At 42.1% G+C, this 14215-nt stretch overlaps 1 protein-coding gene across 2 annotated transcripts in view; it reads left to right on the plus strand.

Moving 5' to 3' along the window:
- Positions 1-360: 360 nt before the first annotated feature.
- The window catches only part of LOC144688611 (protein-glutamine gamma-glutamyltransferase 2-like), a 43806-nt gene continuing 29951 nt past the window's right edge, over positions 361-14215 (plus strand). The window contains exons 1-6 of one of the 2 annotated variants that reach the window (XM_078555385.1): positions 361-536; positions 4171-4365; positions 7379-7621; positions 10240-10358; positions 10556-10684; positions 12751-12928. In XM_078555385.1, the coding sequence (XP_078411511.1) occupies positions 527-536; positions 4171-4365; positions 7379-7621; positions 10240-10358; positions 10556-10684; positions 12751-12928 (874 nt within the window). In that variant the 5' untranslated portion in view covers positions 361-526. The remainder of the gene's footprint in view (positions 537-4170; positions 4366-7378; positions 7622-10239; positions 10359-10555; positions 10685-12750; positions 12929-14215) is intronic. The other variant, XM_078555386.1, reaches the window with a different exon arrangement.

Here is a 14215-nt window from a genome sequence, read left to right on the forward strand (position 1 = left end):
TATTTTGGAAAAAATGACTTCCTAATCTATTTGCAATTGCTTAAGTACATGAAATGCTGCTAAGTTTGAGTGCTATAGTTGCAGATATGGTTTATGTGGTTTGCGGGGGGTGTTTTGCTTAAAATGGAAGTAGCTCACATACAGAAAGTGGTGGCTGTGCTTAAAGGGGTATTGCCTTTGTTGAAAAACTGTCTTGACAAATCTGTTCCTTTTGGTAGTAATAAAGCAGATATTTGCCATTTTCATTATTATGACAATGTGTGCAAAAAATAAAATGATACATTGCCAACAATTTAAATAATCCCCTTGTACCTTTGTGAATAAAAGTTTCACAGTTATTTAAAAGGATGGCACTCCTTTAATGGTATAAATTATCTACTTGCATTGTGCTATAAAGCATTAGGTCTACGCAGACGACTACTGTGCGTCAATTATTACGTTGTGAAGATAAAAACCATTTGCACTGAGTGGAGGTGAAAGAGAGACAGAAACAGAGGTCGAGAGAAAGCACTCATCTTGACACAACATGGCAAGCAGTGAGTAAAAATTGAGGATTATTTGCTTTGATTCCCTTTCTCTGGTTTCCTTTTACATTTACTAACTGAATTATCTCTGTTTAATCAACCTGATTTACTCAGATTTGAACACCTCAAAATTACAGAATGGTATTTGGAGGAGCTAGACCTACATGTAGGGCTTCATTGTTTAACTGCTGTTTGTTTTGATGTGCTAAACTTTGCAACTCATACAAGCCAATAAGAAGACAAAAGAAGCAAAAAGAACACATGTTTGGGGCAGTAAGAAAAGTTATAGGTCAAAGCTGAAAAGGTGAGGTTCATATTGCTGGGACTTTTAGGACTAGCAGGACAGTCTAAAGTTGGAGCCAGATCTTTCAGGAGTGAAATTAGGAAAGACATCTACACACCCAAGGTTGGGAGCTGTTTAGACCTCTCTTCCGCAAATGGAAATTGATGCTAGATAAATTGTAAATTTTAAAACTGAGATTGATAGATTTTTGTTAACTAAAGGTCTTAGGAGATATAGGGCAAAGGTGGGTATACGGAGCTAGGTCACAGATTAACCACAATCTCACTGAATGGCAGATCAGGCTCGAGAGACTACCCCTATTCCTTTGTTGCTGCAGTTTGTTTTTATTTTCTAAGATTAATTATTCTTATTATTCTAATTTGCGAAGAGATGGTATAGACATTACTTTTATAGTCATCCATATATAGTCAAAAATTGAATTTAAAGTTCTAGTTTTATTTTGTGGTTAATTTGCTTCCCAACCCACCACAGTCATATTGGGAAATGCTTTCAAGTTGTCTATATCTACTGCAGAAGCGATTCTACATTGAGGCTGAAAAAGTGCCAGAGGTGCAGTTATTTTCTTGTTGTTCTGGCTTTGGTGGAACTTATGCACTGGAAGCATTTCTGGAATTTGAATGGGTTGCTACTGGTTAGAATTTATGTCATTTGTATCACCAAATGTATTCAGGGAAAAGGTAGTATGGGTCCAACAGTGCCACACCTAAGATTTCCGAGAACACGGTTGTTCACTAACAATGAACACAAAGCTAAAGCTATCACGAGAAGACAAATTGCACAAGCAGAGTTATGCAAATGTCATATTTGTGACATATGGCCCTGATATTAGGTAATGCCCTCCTCCACTTCTATGATGGTAGAAGAGGGTCAGGGGGTGTTAAAATATATACAAAAAACACATTCCTAAATAGTCATGGAAAAGATGGGACAATTTATTGACATATTTAAATCAGGTTCCTACAGCGCAATTTAGCAGTTGTCAGCTTTGTTTGCCAGAGCTCTGGTAAAAAGAACGGAGAAACCACTGGCTCAAGAAGGTAAGGTCTTTTACAGCACTCCTTGAGGGCCAAAGGCAGCAGGAAAACATCGCACCCCCTCCTCCAACACAGGAAGTCTTCAACCTACTCTATCAGTTATGGCCTCTCTCTCATTCCTGTCACAATTGTTAACCTCCCCTCTTACCTCCATCATGCCTGATTTCTTTTTCCCTCCCTCCCTATTGTCGTTCTTTACCCCATCACTACCTTCATTACACCAAGCCAATCTCTTGAGCTCTCCCTTCCAATTTCCAGGCACCTTCCACAAGGGTCTCTGATTGTCAATTTGACTGGTTTAAATCTGCAATACCAGAAAATATATTATAATGAATTCCTGCGATTGAATCCCTGAATTCCTGACAATTAAGAGGGCTATTAAGCCCATTAAAGTTTCAATTAACTGCCATTTTTCACTGCCCGCTCAAACATTCAATTGGGGGGGTGGGCGAAAAGGCCAGGCGGCCTTTGCATTTTTTCCAAAACCTCATCCACAGGCAGGATAAGGTTTCCAACGGCAAATAAAAAAGCAGAAAATAATTTTCAACTTCATATTTCATGTGACTGAGTTACATGTGGGGACCTGTTTATATCATCTTTTAAATCTTCATTTTTGTTTCTCCAATTCTTCAGCTCCCTGAGGCAGCTCTGTGCCCTCAGGGAGTTTTTAGCGCGTGCTCCTGCACGCATGCACAGACTTCCATGCTCGCTCTCCTCCTGCCCCCACCCTGGCAGTACTGAGCGTTGCAGCACACGCTTCATGCTGGCTGGCTGTTAATTGGCCAGCCAGCGTCAATTCATGGTTGGGGGCCGATCGCGGGCGGCGGAGCTTTTCCCAGCCGTTCCCGGGTCCGCCTGCCTTGCCCGCTCCACGAAGGGAGAATCTTGCCCTATATTATCTTATCTGAGAGTGACCTTGTTCATAGTGGTTCAAAAGTGACTTCATTCATGAATGTTAGACTCCAGACATGCACCTGATTATTCTGACTGTGTCCCAATTTTCACAGAATAAAGGACGTCATGTTTGCTTTTACATATTGGCAATAATTCAAGGTTTCACATTTTCACATCAAGATAGCTTTTATGTCAATTCTGCCATTTTATACTGCTAACTACACCTAAAAACCTGAGGTTCCCCATCAGATTTGTGAGTTTCTTCACAATACAACTGCATGGACTGTCAGCTCCTCCAATATCAGACTGCTGCTCACACCTCATTCCCTGCTCTTTCCCATTGGTAGATGCTTATTCAATCATTGTGCTTCTGCCTTCCCACTTCACCTCACTTATTCTACCTTACCACATCTCATCTTAGAATCCTTCCCTTTCCTGTGCTTTTGCTTGTCTATCCTGGCCTCCACATTATCCTTTCCTTCCTAGGCTCTTTATCTACTGTATCTCTTCCCTCATTGTGAAATACTCCCATGCTCATGACATCTTCCTGCACTTAAATAGCCCTGTATAAATACAAATTGTTTAAATGATGATGTATCATTAATTTTTCAGTAATTTTAAAGGTTAGCTCGAGATGTACTGATATAAAGCACTCATTTCTTTCCTAATCTAAATAAGATAAAGGCCCTTTGGGGTGAAATTACACCAAATGATATTGGTGGATAGATACTTAATGGGCAACATTTTCCTCCATCGGGGGTGAAGTGTGGGAGCGGGTGTGGGCGGGCGGGCCTCGTACGAAAGTGCGCTCAGATCCCCCGAGGCAAAGTGCTGCCTCAGGAAGATCGGCTCACATTTTGAACTTTAAATAAAGCTGAGGAAAAAAATCTCCCTGCCATATTCCCTCATGTGACACTGTCACATGAATTGGGACATGTCCATAACTTTTATTTTAAAATATTGTGAGATTTTTAAATCCTCATGAAACCTCATCCCGCCCATGGATGAGGTTTCATGCTTTTTCAGAAGCCTGCCAGGGCTCCTGGCCTGCCCGCCAAACTTAAGGCTGGATGGGCAGGTCCATTAATGACTTCAACTACTTTGTTAATGGCCTTAATAGGCCGTTGACAAGTCGGCGGGCATGCAGCCGACTCAAGCGCGCGCCCGCCGAACTGAAAGTCTGAATGACGCGCCGTGACGTCGGGATGCACGCCCAACGTCACTGCGCGTCATTTTACGCGTCGGCGAGCAGGACCCGCCCCCACTCGCCGACTGGGAGATACTGCCCATATGTTTGAATGAAGTTCTTTTGTCAGCTATTTTAACAGAGGTAGAAATTGTTTACAGTCTCATTACAGGTCTTCTCATAGCTGCAAGAGCTCAAAACCTAATACATATTTTCCCTTTATTTAAGCTGCGGAGTGTGTCGTGCAAGATGTGAGTTCCGTTGACTTTCATTGTGAGAAGAACAACCCAGATCACAGGACCGCTGAGATCAGTGCCAAGCGACTGATAGTCAGGCGGGGACAGCCCTTCCACATCACAGTGCAATTCAAAAGAAATCAATATAATCCAGATGTAGACAGATTTAAACTGGTTGCTCAGACAGGTAATCAATTAGGAATGAGTTCGGGAAGCTTCAGAATGAGTATTCTATCAATGATAATTTAAAAAGAGGATTTTTTGGTTTTTTTTGTTCTTGTCCTTTTTTGTTCCTCATTTAATAGCACGCTGCTGATTTTATTGTGTTGGTGTGTGTTTAATGTTGCTGCTCCCTTCGATTGGTTTGTGTGAGTTGAGGAGTCAGATGAGTCAATGATTGGATTACTGAGTTTGAGGGTTCATAGTAATAAATATTTTTTTAAAATTTCAGTCTTCTAGCATCCGCAGTATTTTGCTTTTATATTGAGGGTTCATCCCCTGATTCTCGAAATTTTTCTGAAGTTTGAACATTCACTAAGGTCCCAAACAGGAAGTACTAGACGTTTGTTGAAATGTCAATTTTTAGACACCGCTATTTATGCAGCGTAGTGTCATGAAAAGGAAGTGTCTAAGTGGGTTGTTTTATAGCTGCTGTGGTTTAGTCGTCTGCTTTATTCTTTTCATGGGAGGTGGATATTTTGATCAGAAGATGTTCTAAAGAAAGCAGGCCCATCAAGACTGCCCCATTCAGACACAGTGTACAAGTTGCACACTATCAATGTAGTCACAAGCCGTACACTCTAGAGGCCACAAGAGGTGAAGAGAACCTGCTGACAATTGAAGAAATGTTATGGGAAATTTTTCTTTGATTCATGATGCAAAGCCAATAACATGTCACCATGCAATTAGCTAGTAGCTCAGCCTTTTTAAAAAAATACTTTCATGCGACGTAGGTGTCACTGGCAATGCCAGCATTTGTTTCACTTCCCTAATTGCTCATGAATAAAAATGGAGCCAGTCTTACATGTCTAAACTTGCAAATTCAGTCTTTGATTTTTTTTTTGGAAATTGAGGCATTTCTATTTGGATCTAATTAAAAGAGCACATCACCATTCAACTGCCTAGGCGACCTCTTGAAAAAGATGCAGCTATAACTGCAACTTCTAGCCGTGCCATGGAGGTGTTGCCCCTCTAGGATCATTGCCAGCCAGCTAGGGCCTTTTAAAAAATAAAACCAAACTTTTCTTCACTTCCCCCTCTCCCCATGTTCACCTCAACAGCTCTCATTTTGGCGACTCCCCCCTCCCTCCCCTTGGATGTCAAGCCTGCTCCTTGCTATTAATTGGCCTGGCCCTTTATAAATCCCAGTGGAGTATGTTTGGAGTATGCCATGAGGGCTTGGGGCCTGGAACTGAACTAGCAACCATGTTTCTGACCCACAACTGAATATCCTGGCCCAAGCCATGTTAAGACATTAAAGGGGCAATGAATCTAGAACACCCTGATTTTCATTCTACGTGAAGCAATAACAGCATGTGCAAACTTTGCTCCTTATTGCAGACAATGATAGAAGGATAAACTTACTGTTTGTCCAGAAGGGAATAAACTTTATTTACACCTGCTGGGAATGGCTATGTGTTCAGTGTTATTGTTTATTGTAGCCTGCAAGAACACTTAGATTAAAAAATCAATAGAACTTGCAAAGAATATGCTTTCAAAGGGAACCAGATGAAACCTTAACCCTTTCACCTTAACACCTCATCTCAGTACAGTGCCATACACAATCTTGAAAACAACAGTACTAAGTGTTTTAATTTGGCTACCATTTTATATCAATTAGTCCAAATTACATTAACGTTTACAAATCATCCCCCTATTAGAACAGATGTAAGTGGGTAACTTCTGCCAAAATCAAAGAGAAAGTTAGATTATGAAATCAATTCTTTATTAAGAATTAAGTTCTGATGAAGGGTCATATGGACTCGAAATGTCAACTGTATTCCTCTCCGCAGATGCTTGTCAGACCTGCTGAGCTTTTCCAGGTATTTTTGTTTTTGTTCTAGATTTCCAGCATCTACAGTATTTTGCTTTTATCTTTATTAACACCTATGGTTAAACAATTGGCATGATTTTAACATACACAGTAAGAGAACTCAAGGTGCTCAAATATGCATAATTAATTTATGGAATTAATGTCTGAAGTTACAAATGCAGTTCAGGTGTATGAACTAGGCTAACTTATGGCAGGTAGATATTATGCTCAGTACCCTAGTGTGGTCAAACTGCTACAAACAACTCAAAGAAGAAGGTAACTACCAGTTTCTCAAGGGACTAAGGGATGATCAATAAGTGGCGGCTTTGTCAGCAGTGTATGCATTCCAAGATCAAATAGTAAAAAGAAACTGAATGCAGTAGACAAGATGGGGTCTGTTGAAGGTTCTGTACAAATAAAGCATCACTTTCACACCTTCTTATGTCAGTGCCCTTTACATAAGGGCCAACATTCCAATAACCTTTCAGATTAGTTTTTGTACCGCGCACTAGCTTTTACAGATTCGTGTCTACAGGCAACTAAGTTCCTTTGATCCTGTGCAGCTTCTAGTCTTTCACCATTAAGAAATTATTCTTATTTGTCCTCAGATTCAAAGTGTACGACCTCACTTTCCTCACGTTGGCCTCTGTTTGTCATAGTTTAGTCCACTCATTTAACCTGTCTCTGTCCTTTTGTAACTTTCTGCTCCTACCCACACAATGTAGGCCAGGATTTTACGGCCCTGCCGTGGTGGGAGGGGCTGTAAAATCCTGGCTTTAGTGCCATTGCAAATGTTTGGGTACACAGCTTTCCATTCGTTTGCCTGTTACATATGGTATAATGCTGAGGCCCGATTACCAGCAAATAGCACCTGAAGTTGTGAAGAGCACAGCAGACTACAACTATATGTGGCAGACCTGTCCAGGCAGCGAAAACATGCCTTCAAGACTCTGATACTGCTCATGATGACCATTCAGGTAGAGGCCAGGGCCATTTTGTGGTACTCCTCTGCTGCTGTTGGTTGACTGCTGTTCATCCATGTGAGCAAGATACTATGGCAATGAATTGTCAGTTATAAAAGTGTATCCATGAAAGGTCATCTATTTGATTATTGGTTAAAAATAAGTTTCACCTACTGTAGAATTAATTTCTGTTCATTTCATTTTAGGGCCAAGTCCTTCAGAGACATCGGGAACTAAAATTCCGTTTTCGCTGTCAGACTCAATAAATAAAAGGAGATGGAGTGCAGTCGCTGCTTGCTCCTCCAGAAGCAGATTGTCTCTAATTATCCATTCAGCGCCAAATGCTAAGATTGGTCGTCACACCTTAGCTCTGCAGAAAATAACTTCCGACCAGACAGTGATCTATCCAGTTGGGGAGTTTGTTGTACTTTTCAACCCATGGTGTTCAGGTACTGTTGCTTTTAATACTAAATTAGAATGGTTCCTGCATTGGCTCAGTTAGAACCATATTACAAATTAAACAAAAGGTTATTACTTGAAGGTGGGTGCATGCACTCTCATCAAAAATTGGAAGACAACAGTAGGATTTTTTGACATTTCCAATAATGAAAATGAATTAAATGTTGCTTTATTCAGCATGTACAATATTTAAATGCAAGAATAAGTGTTATATATTTTTGGACCGTTCATTTATTAATAGGCGGATTCTGCATTGGTTAAATGGCGAGATCACAGGCATCTTTACTAAACTCAGATATGAAAGTCTAAACAAATTTAAAATTAAGGTTGATTTCTGATAATTTTGTGATCATAATGCCATTTTTCTACATGACCTGATTGCACACTGCAACTGGTAGATGGTCAGTAAATGTGTATGGCAGAATAACAATGCTCATTAATGATGTCTAGTTATTCTACTGATGGAACTAGCTCAAAAGAGTCCGCTCAGTCATAATGTACTAGGAGTTTAATACTGCTGAACAGCTTGCGCTGTTGTGGCGGTTGGGGTGGGGAATTTTATCCGCAATTGAAGTTAAATCAGGTGGGATATTAAAATTTTAAAATATCTCAAACCGGAGCCCAAGAGCTTTTAACAGAGGCAGGTTAGGGATTGGGTAGGTAGGGGAGGGGAGTGTGGCTGCTTAAAAATGAACCTGCTCCCAAGAGGCAGATCATTAATTTAAATGTTTTAATGAGTCTGGGTAACTCAGATCTTATCGATCCTCCGGTTTTAATGCCAGCTGCACAGGCTTCCTGACTAGAACCATCCCCTCACTTGGAAATCTCGCTCGAGTAAAGATTGGGACCATTGTCTCTGTGCCAGGAGATATGTCTCCAAATGTAAAGTCTTTAAAAGATTTTGTTCAAGGAAGTGATACAATCAACACAGACGGTGCTACCAAGGTTGTGAGAGACTGCATGTTACATTTGATGAGCTTAGTCACAGGGTGCTATATATTATTGTATTATCTGTAAACATCTGTTAAGAGCTAGGAACTAATTGTTATGTGCAAATGTTCCCGAGGGCCACATTTCACAGTTGCACTAGAGACTGATGTGATGTGTAACAGAACCAATTCAAATTAGCCCTTCTTATGTACAAGGCAGGATGGCATGTTAAAGATAAAGGCCAGGATTTTCAGGCCTTGTCATGGGTGGAACCCGTCGCGGGCGAGGCAGTGCCCCAGCCATAAGTCCATTGACTTGCGGCGGGACAGGAAGATCGCAGTGGCGGGTGGGTGCAGAAAATCCCGCCCAAAGAGTTCTGATCTTAAAGTGTGATTATTACCAACATCTGGGATAACAAAAGATAACAAGAATACATAGCACAAGGTGATTAGCCATCTGAGTCTTTCCTATTTGCCTTACCATGGTCTTGCCTCCTCCATTCACATGACATTCACTCTTGGCTTATGCTAACTCAATATCAATCCAGTCTTCCAGAGGGTGGATCACATATCAAAAATTGTCCCTACTTGTACATAGAAGGTGAATACATAGGGCCAGATGTTGCTGGAGTCGGGTATTGCATGACATTCCCTGTTAGTTAGGTTTTTTCCTTTATCCCTCAACTCAAAATTTGTTTGAACTTTAACTTGCAGGGTAACAGGCTACTTTAAACCTCTGGGGCAGAAATTTTCGCTTGGCTGGCAGGCATGCCCGAATGTGAAATGACACGTGTTGATGTCAGCTGAGCATGCCTACGTCAAAGTGCAGTCGAGCGATAGTTCAGTCAGCGGGCGTGCACTGGAGCTGACAGTGTGCCCACTGACAATTAAAAGGCCTGTTAAGGTCATTACATTATCAATTAACGTAACGTTTTTGCTGCCCGCCCAACCTAATGGTTGATGGGCAGGCGAAAAAGCCAAGTGGCCATTTCTTTTGGAAACCTCATCCACGGGCAGAGTGGGCGCGGGCGGGCCCGGAGACGATTGCCGCCCACCACTGGCTCTGTGCCGCCATTTTACGTGGACGGGCCAATTAAAGCCCGCCCAGCGTCACGCAAGGCTGGTAGCGCCTGGCGCTACCTGCGCGGGTGGGGGGAAGAGGGAGAATCGGGGCCTGCGCCTGAGACATGGAGCTGCCTCAGGGAGATTAATTACACATTGAGATTTTTCAATAAAGAAACAAATGGGGGGAAAGTGCAGGGACCAGATAATTTCAGGTCCCATCCCAATTTCCATTCTCTCACACTCTGGATGTGGCATGGTAAACATTGTAAGTAGGCAAATTCCACTCATTGAATGCTTCATTAAACTCCTTGTGATTTCAACTCCTGAGTTTAATGTTCAGCTCCAGAACAGCACGTCTTTTTTTCATAAACTATTCACAAAATAAATCACCAAATACTTTCTTCATGGAAGTCGTGCATCATTAAAATGATTTAACATCTTAATATTGAAAATGACTTGCAAACTCCTTCTACCCTTGTACCATAATATGTATGATGAATGGAATGACTTAACCAGCTTTGAAGACCTTTGATGTTAAGGAGATAATGCTTGACTTTTCTACAGTTAACAAATCACTGCTGCTATCGTAATGCCTGTGTTTTCCTTTTGTTTAGAGGATGAAGTCTTTTTGAATGATGCTGGACAGCTAAACGAGTATGTACTCAATGAGCAAGGAATTATCTTCACTGGTTGCTCTGAATACATTCAACGTCTGCCATGGAACTTTGGACAGGTGCTTGTAAAACTGGGAAAACTTGCTGTTATATAGTTTTTACCAACTAAGCTCTAATTTTTCTTATTTCCTTGTCCCTAAGTTGTTTGTTCACCTTGCACTTTTCCTGGGAGCCATATATGAATATTACATAGCTTAAAATGAATCCTTTTTAGCAATGTTCATGACACAAAGCGAATCTTAAATCCATTTTCTAGTTTGAAGAAGATATTTTGGACATCTGCCTTAAGTTATTAGACAACAGTCCCAAACATCTGAAAAACCCAGCAAAGGATTGTACACGCAGAGGTTCACCTGTTTACATCTGCAGAACAGTGTCTGCAATGGTAAGAACAGCAATGTTAAGCTAATATAATTGATAGGGTTAGTGAATAATAGTATAACATTTCCAAGCATGTTCTGCTGATGTATATGACTAAGTCTGATACGCTGACTTTTCATGTCTTTATGAGCTTTTCTTTTAACCCATAGGGGAGAATTTTCGGCTCGGCGAGCGGGCAGGCGTAAAATGACACGGGGTGATGTCAGGCATGCGTCCTGACGTCATCGCGCGTCATTTAGACTTTCAGTTCGGCAGGCGTGCAGCCGAGTCAGCTGTGTGCCTACCGAACTGTCAAAGGCCTGTTAAGGCCATTAATGAACTAATTAACCCTATTGAGAAAGCTGCCCGTCCAACCTTAAGGTTGGCGATCAGGCGAAGAGCCCAGGCGGCCTTTGCATTTTTCATGGAACCTCATCCACGGGCAGGATGAGGTTTCATGTAAGTTTTTGAAATCTTTTAATAAAAATTTTTTAATGAAATTAATACACATGTCTCATCTCATGTGATAGTTTCACATGAGGGGACATGGTCTAAAGATTTTTTTCTCCTTTATTAAACTTGAGAAACCTCTGCGCCTCAGGGAGATTTCTGCGCTCTTTCACATGCATGCACGAAAGACTGCACTCTTGACTCAGGGAAACCTCCCCGCCCACACAGGGAGTGCACAGCGCTTCCGGGCGCGCATCACGCTGAGTGGGCTTTAATTGGCCCACCTACGTAAAATGATGGCGCGGACCTGATCGGGGATGCCGATTGGGTCTGTGTCCGCCCATGCACGCCCCCGCATAACCCCCCTGATGGGGGGAAAATTCTACCCATAGTATTTTTAGCCCTCATGTGAGCTAGTTTTTTTTTAGCATTACAGTTGATTCTCTTTGGGTATCAGGAGGCATTTACACAGAATCTTTTGCTATAGGATATTAAGTATTTGAAGTAGTGTAAACAGTAAGTTAGATTTTATATGATGATGAGCTGAATGGTCTAATATTTCTCATGGGTAGAATTTTCCTCCCGTTGCGGGGGCTGTGTGGGGGCGGATGCGGACCTGATCTGTGACCACGATCGGGTCTGCGCCACCGTTTTACGTGGGCTGGCCAATTAAGGCCCACCCAGTATGACGCGCAGCTGGAAACACTGTGCACTCCCAGTGCGGGCAGGGGAGGGGTGTCCCCTGAGTCGGGAGTGCGCTCTGTCACGCATGTGCGTGAAAGAATGCAGAAATCGCCCTGAGGCACAGAGGTGCCTCAGGGAGATTAGTTTTAAGTTTTAACAGTTCAATAAAGTGTTGAAAAAATTTTTATGACATGTCCCCTCATTTGAAACTGTCTCATGAGCTGGGACATGTGCATTTCAATAAAAATTTTTGAGCAAATTTAAAATCATTCATGAAACCACATCCCACCCGTGGATGAGGTTCCATGAAAAATGCAAAGGCCGCCTGGGCTCTTCGCCTGCCCGCCAACCTTAAGGTTGGATAGGCAGCTCCGTTAATTATTTAAATTGTTAGTTAAATGGTCTTAATAGGCCTTTGACAGTTCGGCGGGTGCGCAGCCAACTTGGCTGTGCGCCCGCCGAACTGAAAATCTAAATGACGTACAGTGACGCCGGGACGCATGCCCCATGTCACCCTGCATTGTTTTACGCCTCGGTGAGCGGGCCCCACCACCGCTCGCCGAGCCGAAGATTCTCCCCAAAATGCTTTCTTATGTTATTATTTGATTATTTGTGCGTCATCTGTTCTGTTGGAACTCTGGAGTTATTTATTATGCAAAATGGCTGACAATGTCACAGATTCTATTCAATAACTTGAACTACGTTGATGGCCACCTCAAGCCATGATGTCCGGCTGAAGCTGTAGTTAGAACTATGATAATGTTGTAATTCACCACTAAAGGCTGAAAGGGTGTTGGTATCGGAAAATGGGAGACAGTTTAAGTAGTTCAGTTCAATAAATGGTTGCAACTTATCTAAAAATTTTAACTCATTGATCTCATTGATGTGTTTGCCTTCTCAAATGCTGCCACAACTTCACAACAATGCCAACATAAATTTAACGTCTTACCCTTTCAGGTGAATTGTAATGATGATAACGGAATACTTTTTGGCAAATGGGATGCTCCATATACTGATGGAGTATATCCAGGGAAATGGAGTGGAAGTGTTGCCATCCTTCGTCAATGGAATAACAGTGGCTGTCAGCCAGTTTGCTATGGGCAATGCTGGGTGTTTGCAGCAGTGGCCTGCACAGGTAATAGCAATTGGGGTTTCATATGGAAGTGAAATTGAAACTTAAAAAAGTGGTGCATTTAAGGGCATGGTACACCGACGCATAACATGACTTGAGATGATGTCGGGCATGCATCCTGATATCATCATGGGTCATTTTGATATTTTGTTCGGCGGGCGCGCGCCAGAGGCGGCTGCACACCAGCCAAACTGTCAATGGCCTATTAAATTTACTTTATTAACAATGCTGCCTGTCCAACCTTAAGGTTGGCGGGCAGGCGGAAAGCCCAAGCAGCCTTCGCGTTTTTCAGGAAACCTCATCCGCGGGTGGGATGAGGTTTCCTGACGGTTTCATAAAATAATTAAATAAATTTTACTAAATTCACAAACATGTCCCAGCTCATGTGACACTGCTCCGTGCCTCAGGGAGATCGCTCTGCTCATTTGCGCACGTGTGCAAAAGACCGCGTACCCTGACTCTCCCTCCACCCCCTCCCCCCCCCCCCCCACCACCCTTCCCCATCCCCCCCCCCCCCCCCCTCCCTGCACAGGTAACACTGAGCACTAAGTTGGACGGGCCTTAATTGGCCTGCCCATGTAAAATGGCGGCGCGCAGCCGATCGCGGGCGGCAATCGGATCCACGCCCGCTCCTGAACTGCCCACCCGCCATAGGAAAGATTCTACCCTAAATATTTTCCTAAATATTTGAAATATATTTCCATACAAATATGTATGAATGTACATAGAATATATATTAATGGAGACTGAAGCTGTGCTAATGTATTTTATGGAAAAAATAAAAATATAATATTGTCATTAGAATTAATGAGCATTTCACTTAAGTGCCTTTCCCTCCCTGCATCCTGCCAGTTTCTCAACTTTTCTGAAGAAAATGACTCATTTTACATAATTATATCGAATCGACAACGCAATATGTTTATTGACCAAATAGGTTGGTCAGTGGTTATTCCCCATACAAGCTTCCTCCTACTCTAATTATCGGTTCCCATCCTTCCCTCATATCCCTCCTCCCTCATGAATGTCTCAAACGTCTCCTTAAAGATGTCAATTCTATTTGCTTTAACCACTCCTTGTAGCAAATTCCACATTCCCATCACTCTGTGTAAAGCGTATCAGCTGCCCAGAACCAAAAATCAGCCCTGCTGTTCCTGAAAACAAATATATATGTTTTAAACATGTTTCTGCAAGCTTTATCTGAAATTGCAGTTCCAAATTATGGACTGAATTGGCTTTCATGAACTACTAATTCTGTTGAGTTGTGAAAACGGAATAATATTAGAAATAAAT

The sequence above is a fragment of the Cetorhinus maximus genome, chromosome 13 (genome assembly GCF_964194155.1).
Source record: "Cetorhinus maximus chromosome 13, sCetMax3.hap1.1, whole genome shotgun sequence".
Lineage (NCBI taxonomy): Eukaryota > Metazoa > Chordata > Chondrichthyes > Lamniformes > Cetorhinidae > Cetorhinus > Cetorhinus maximus.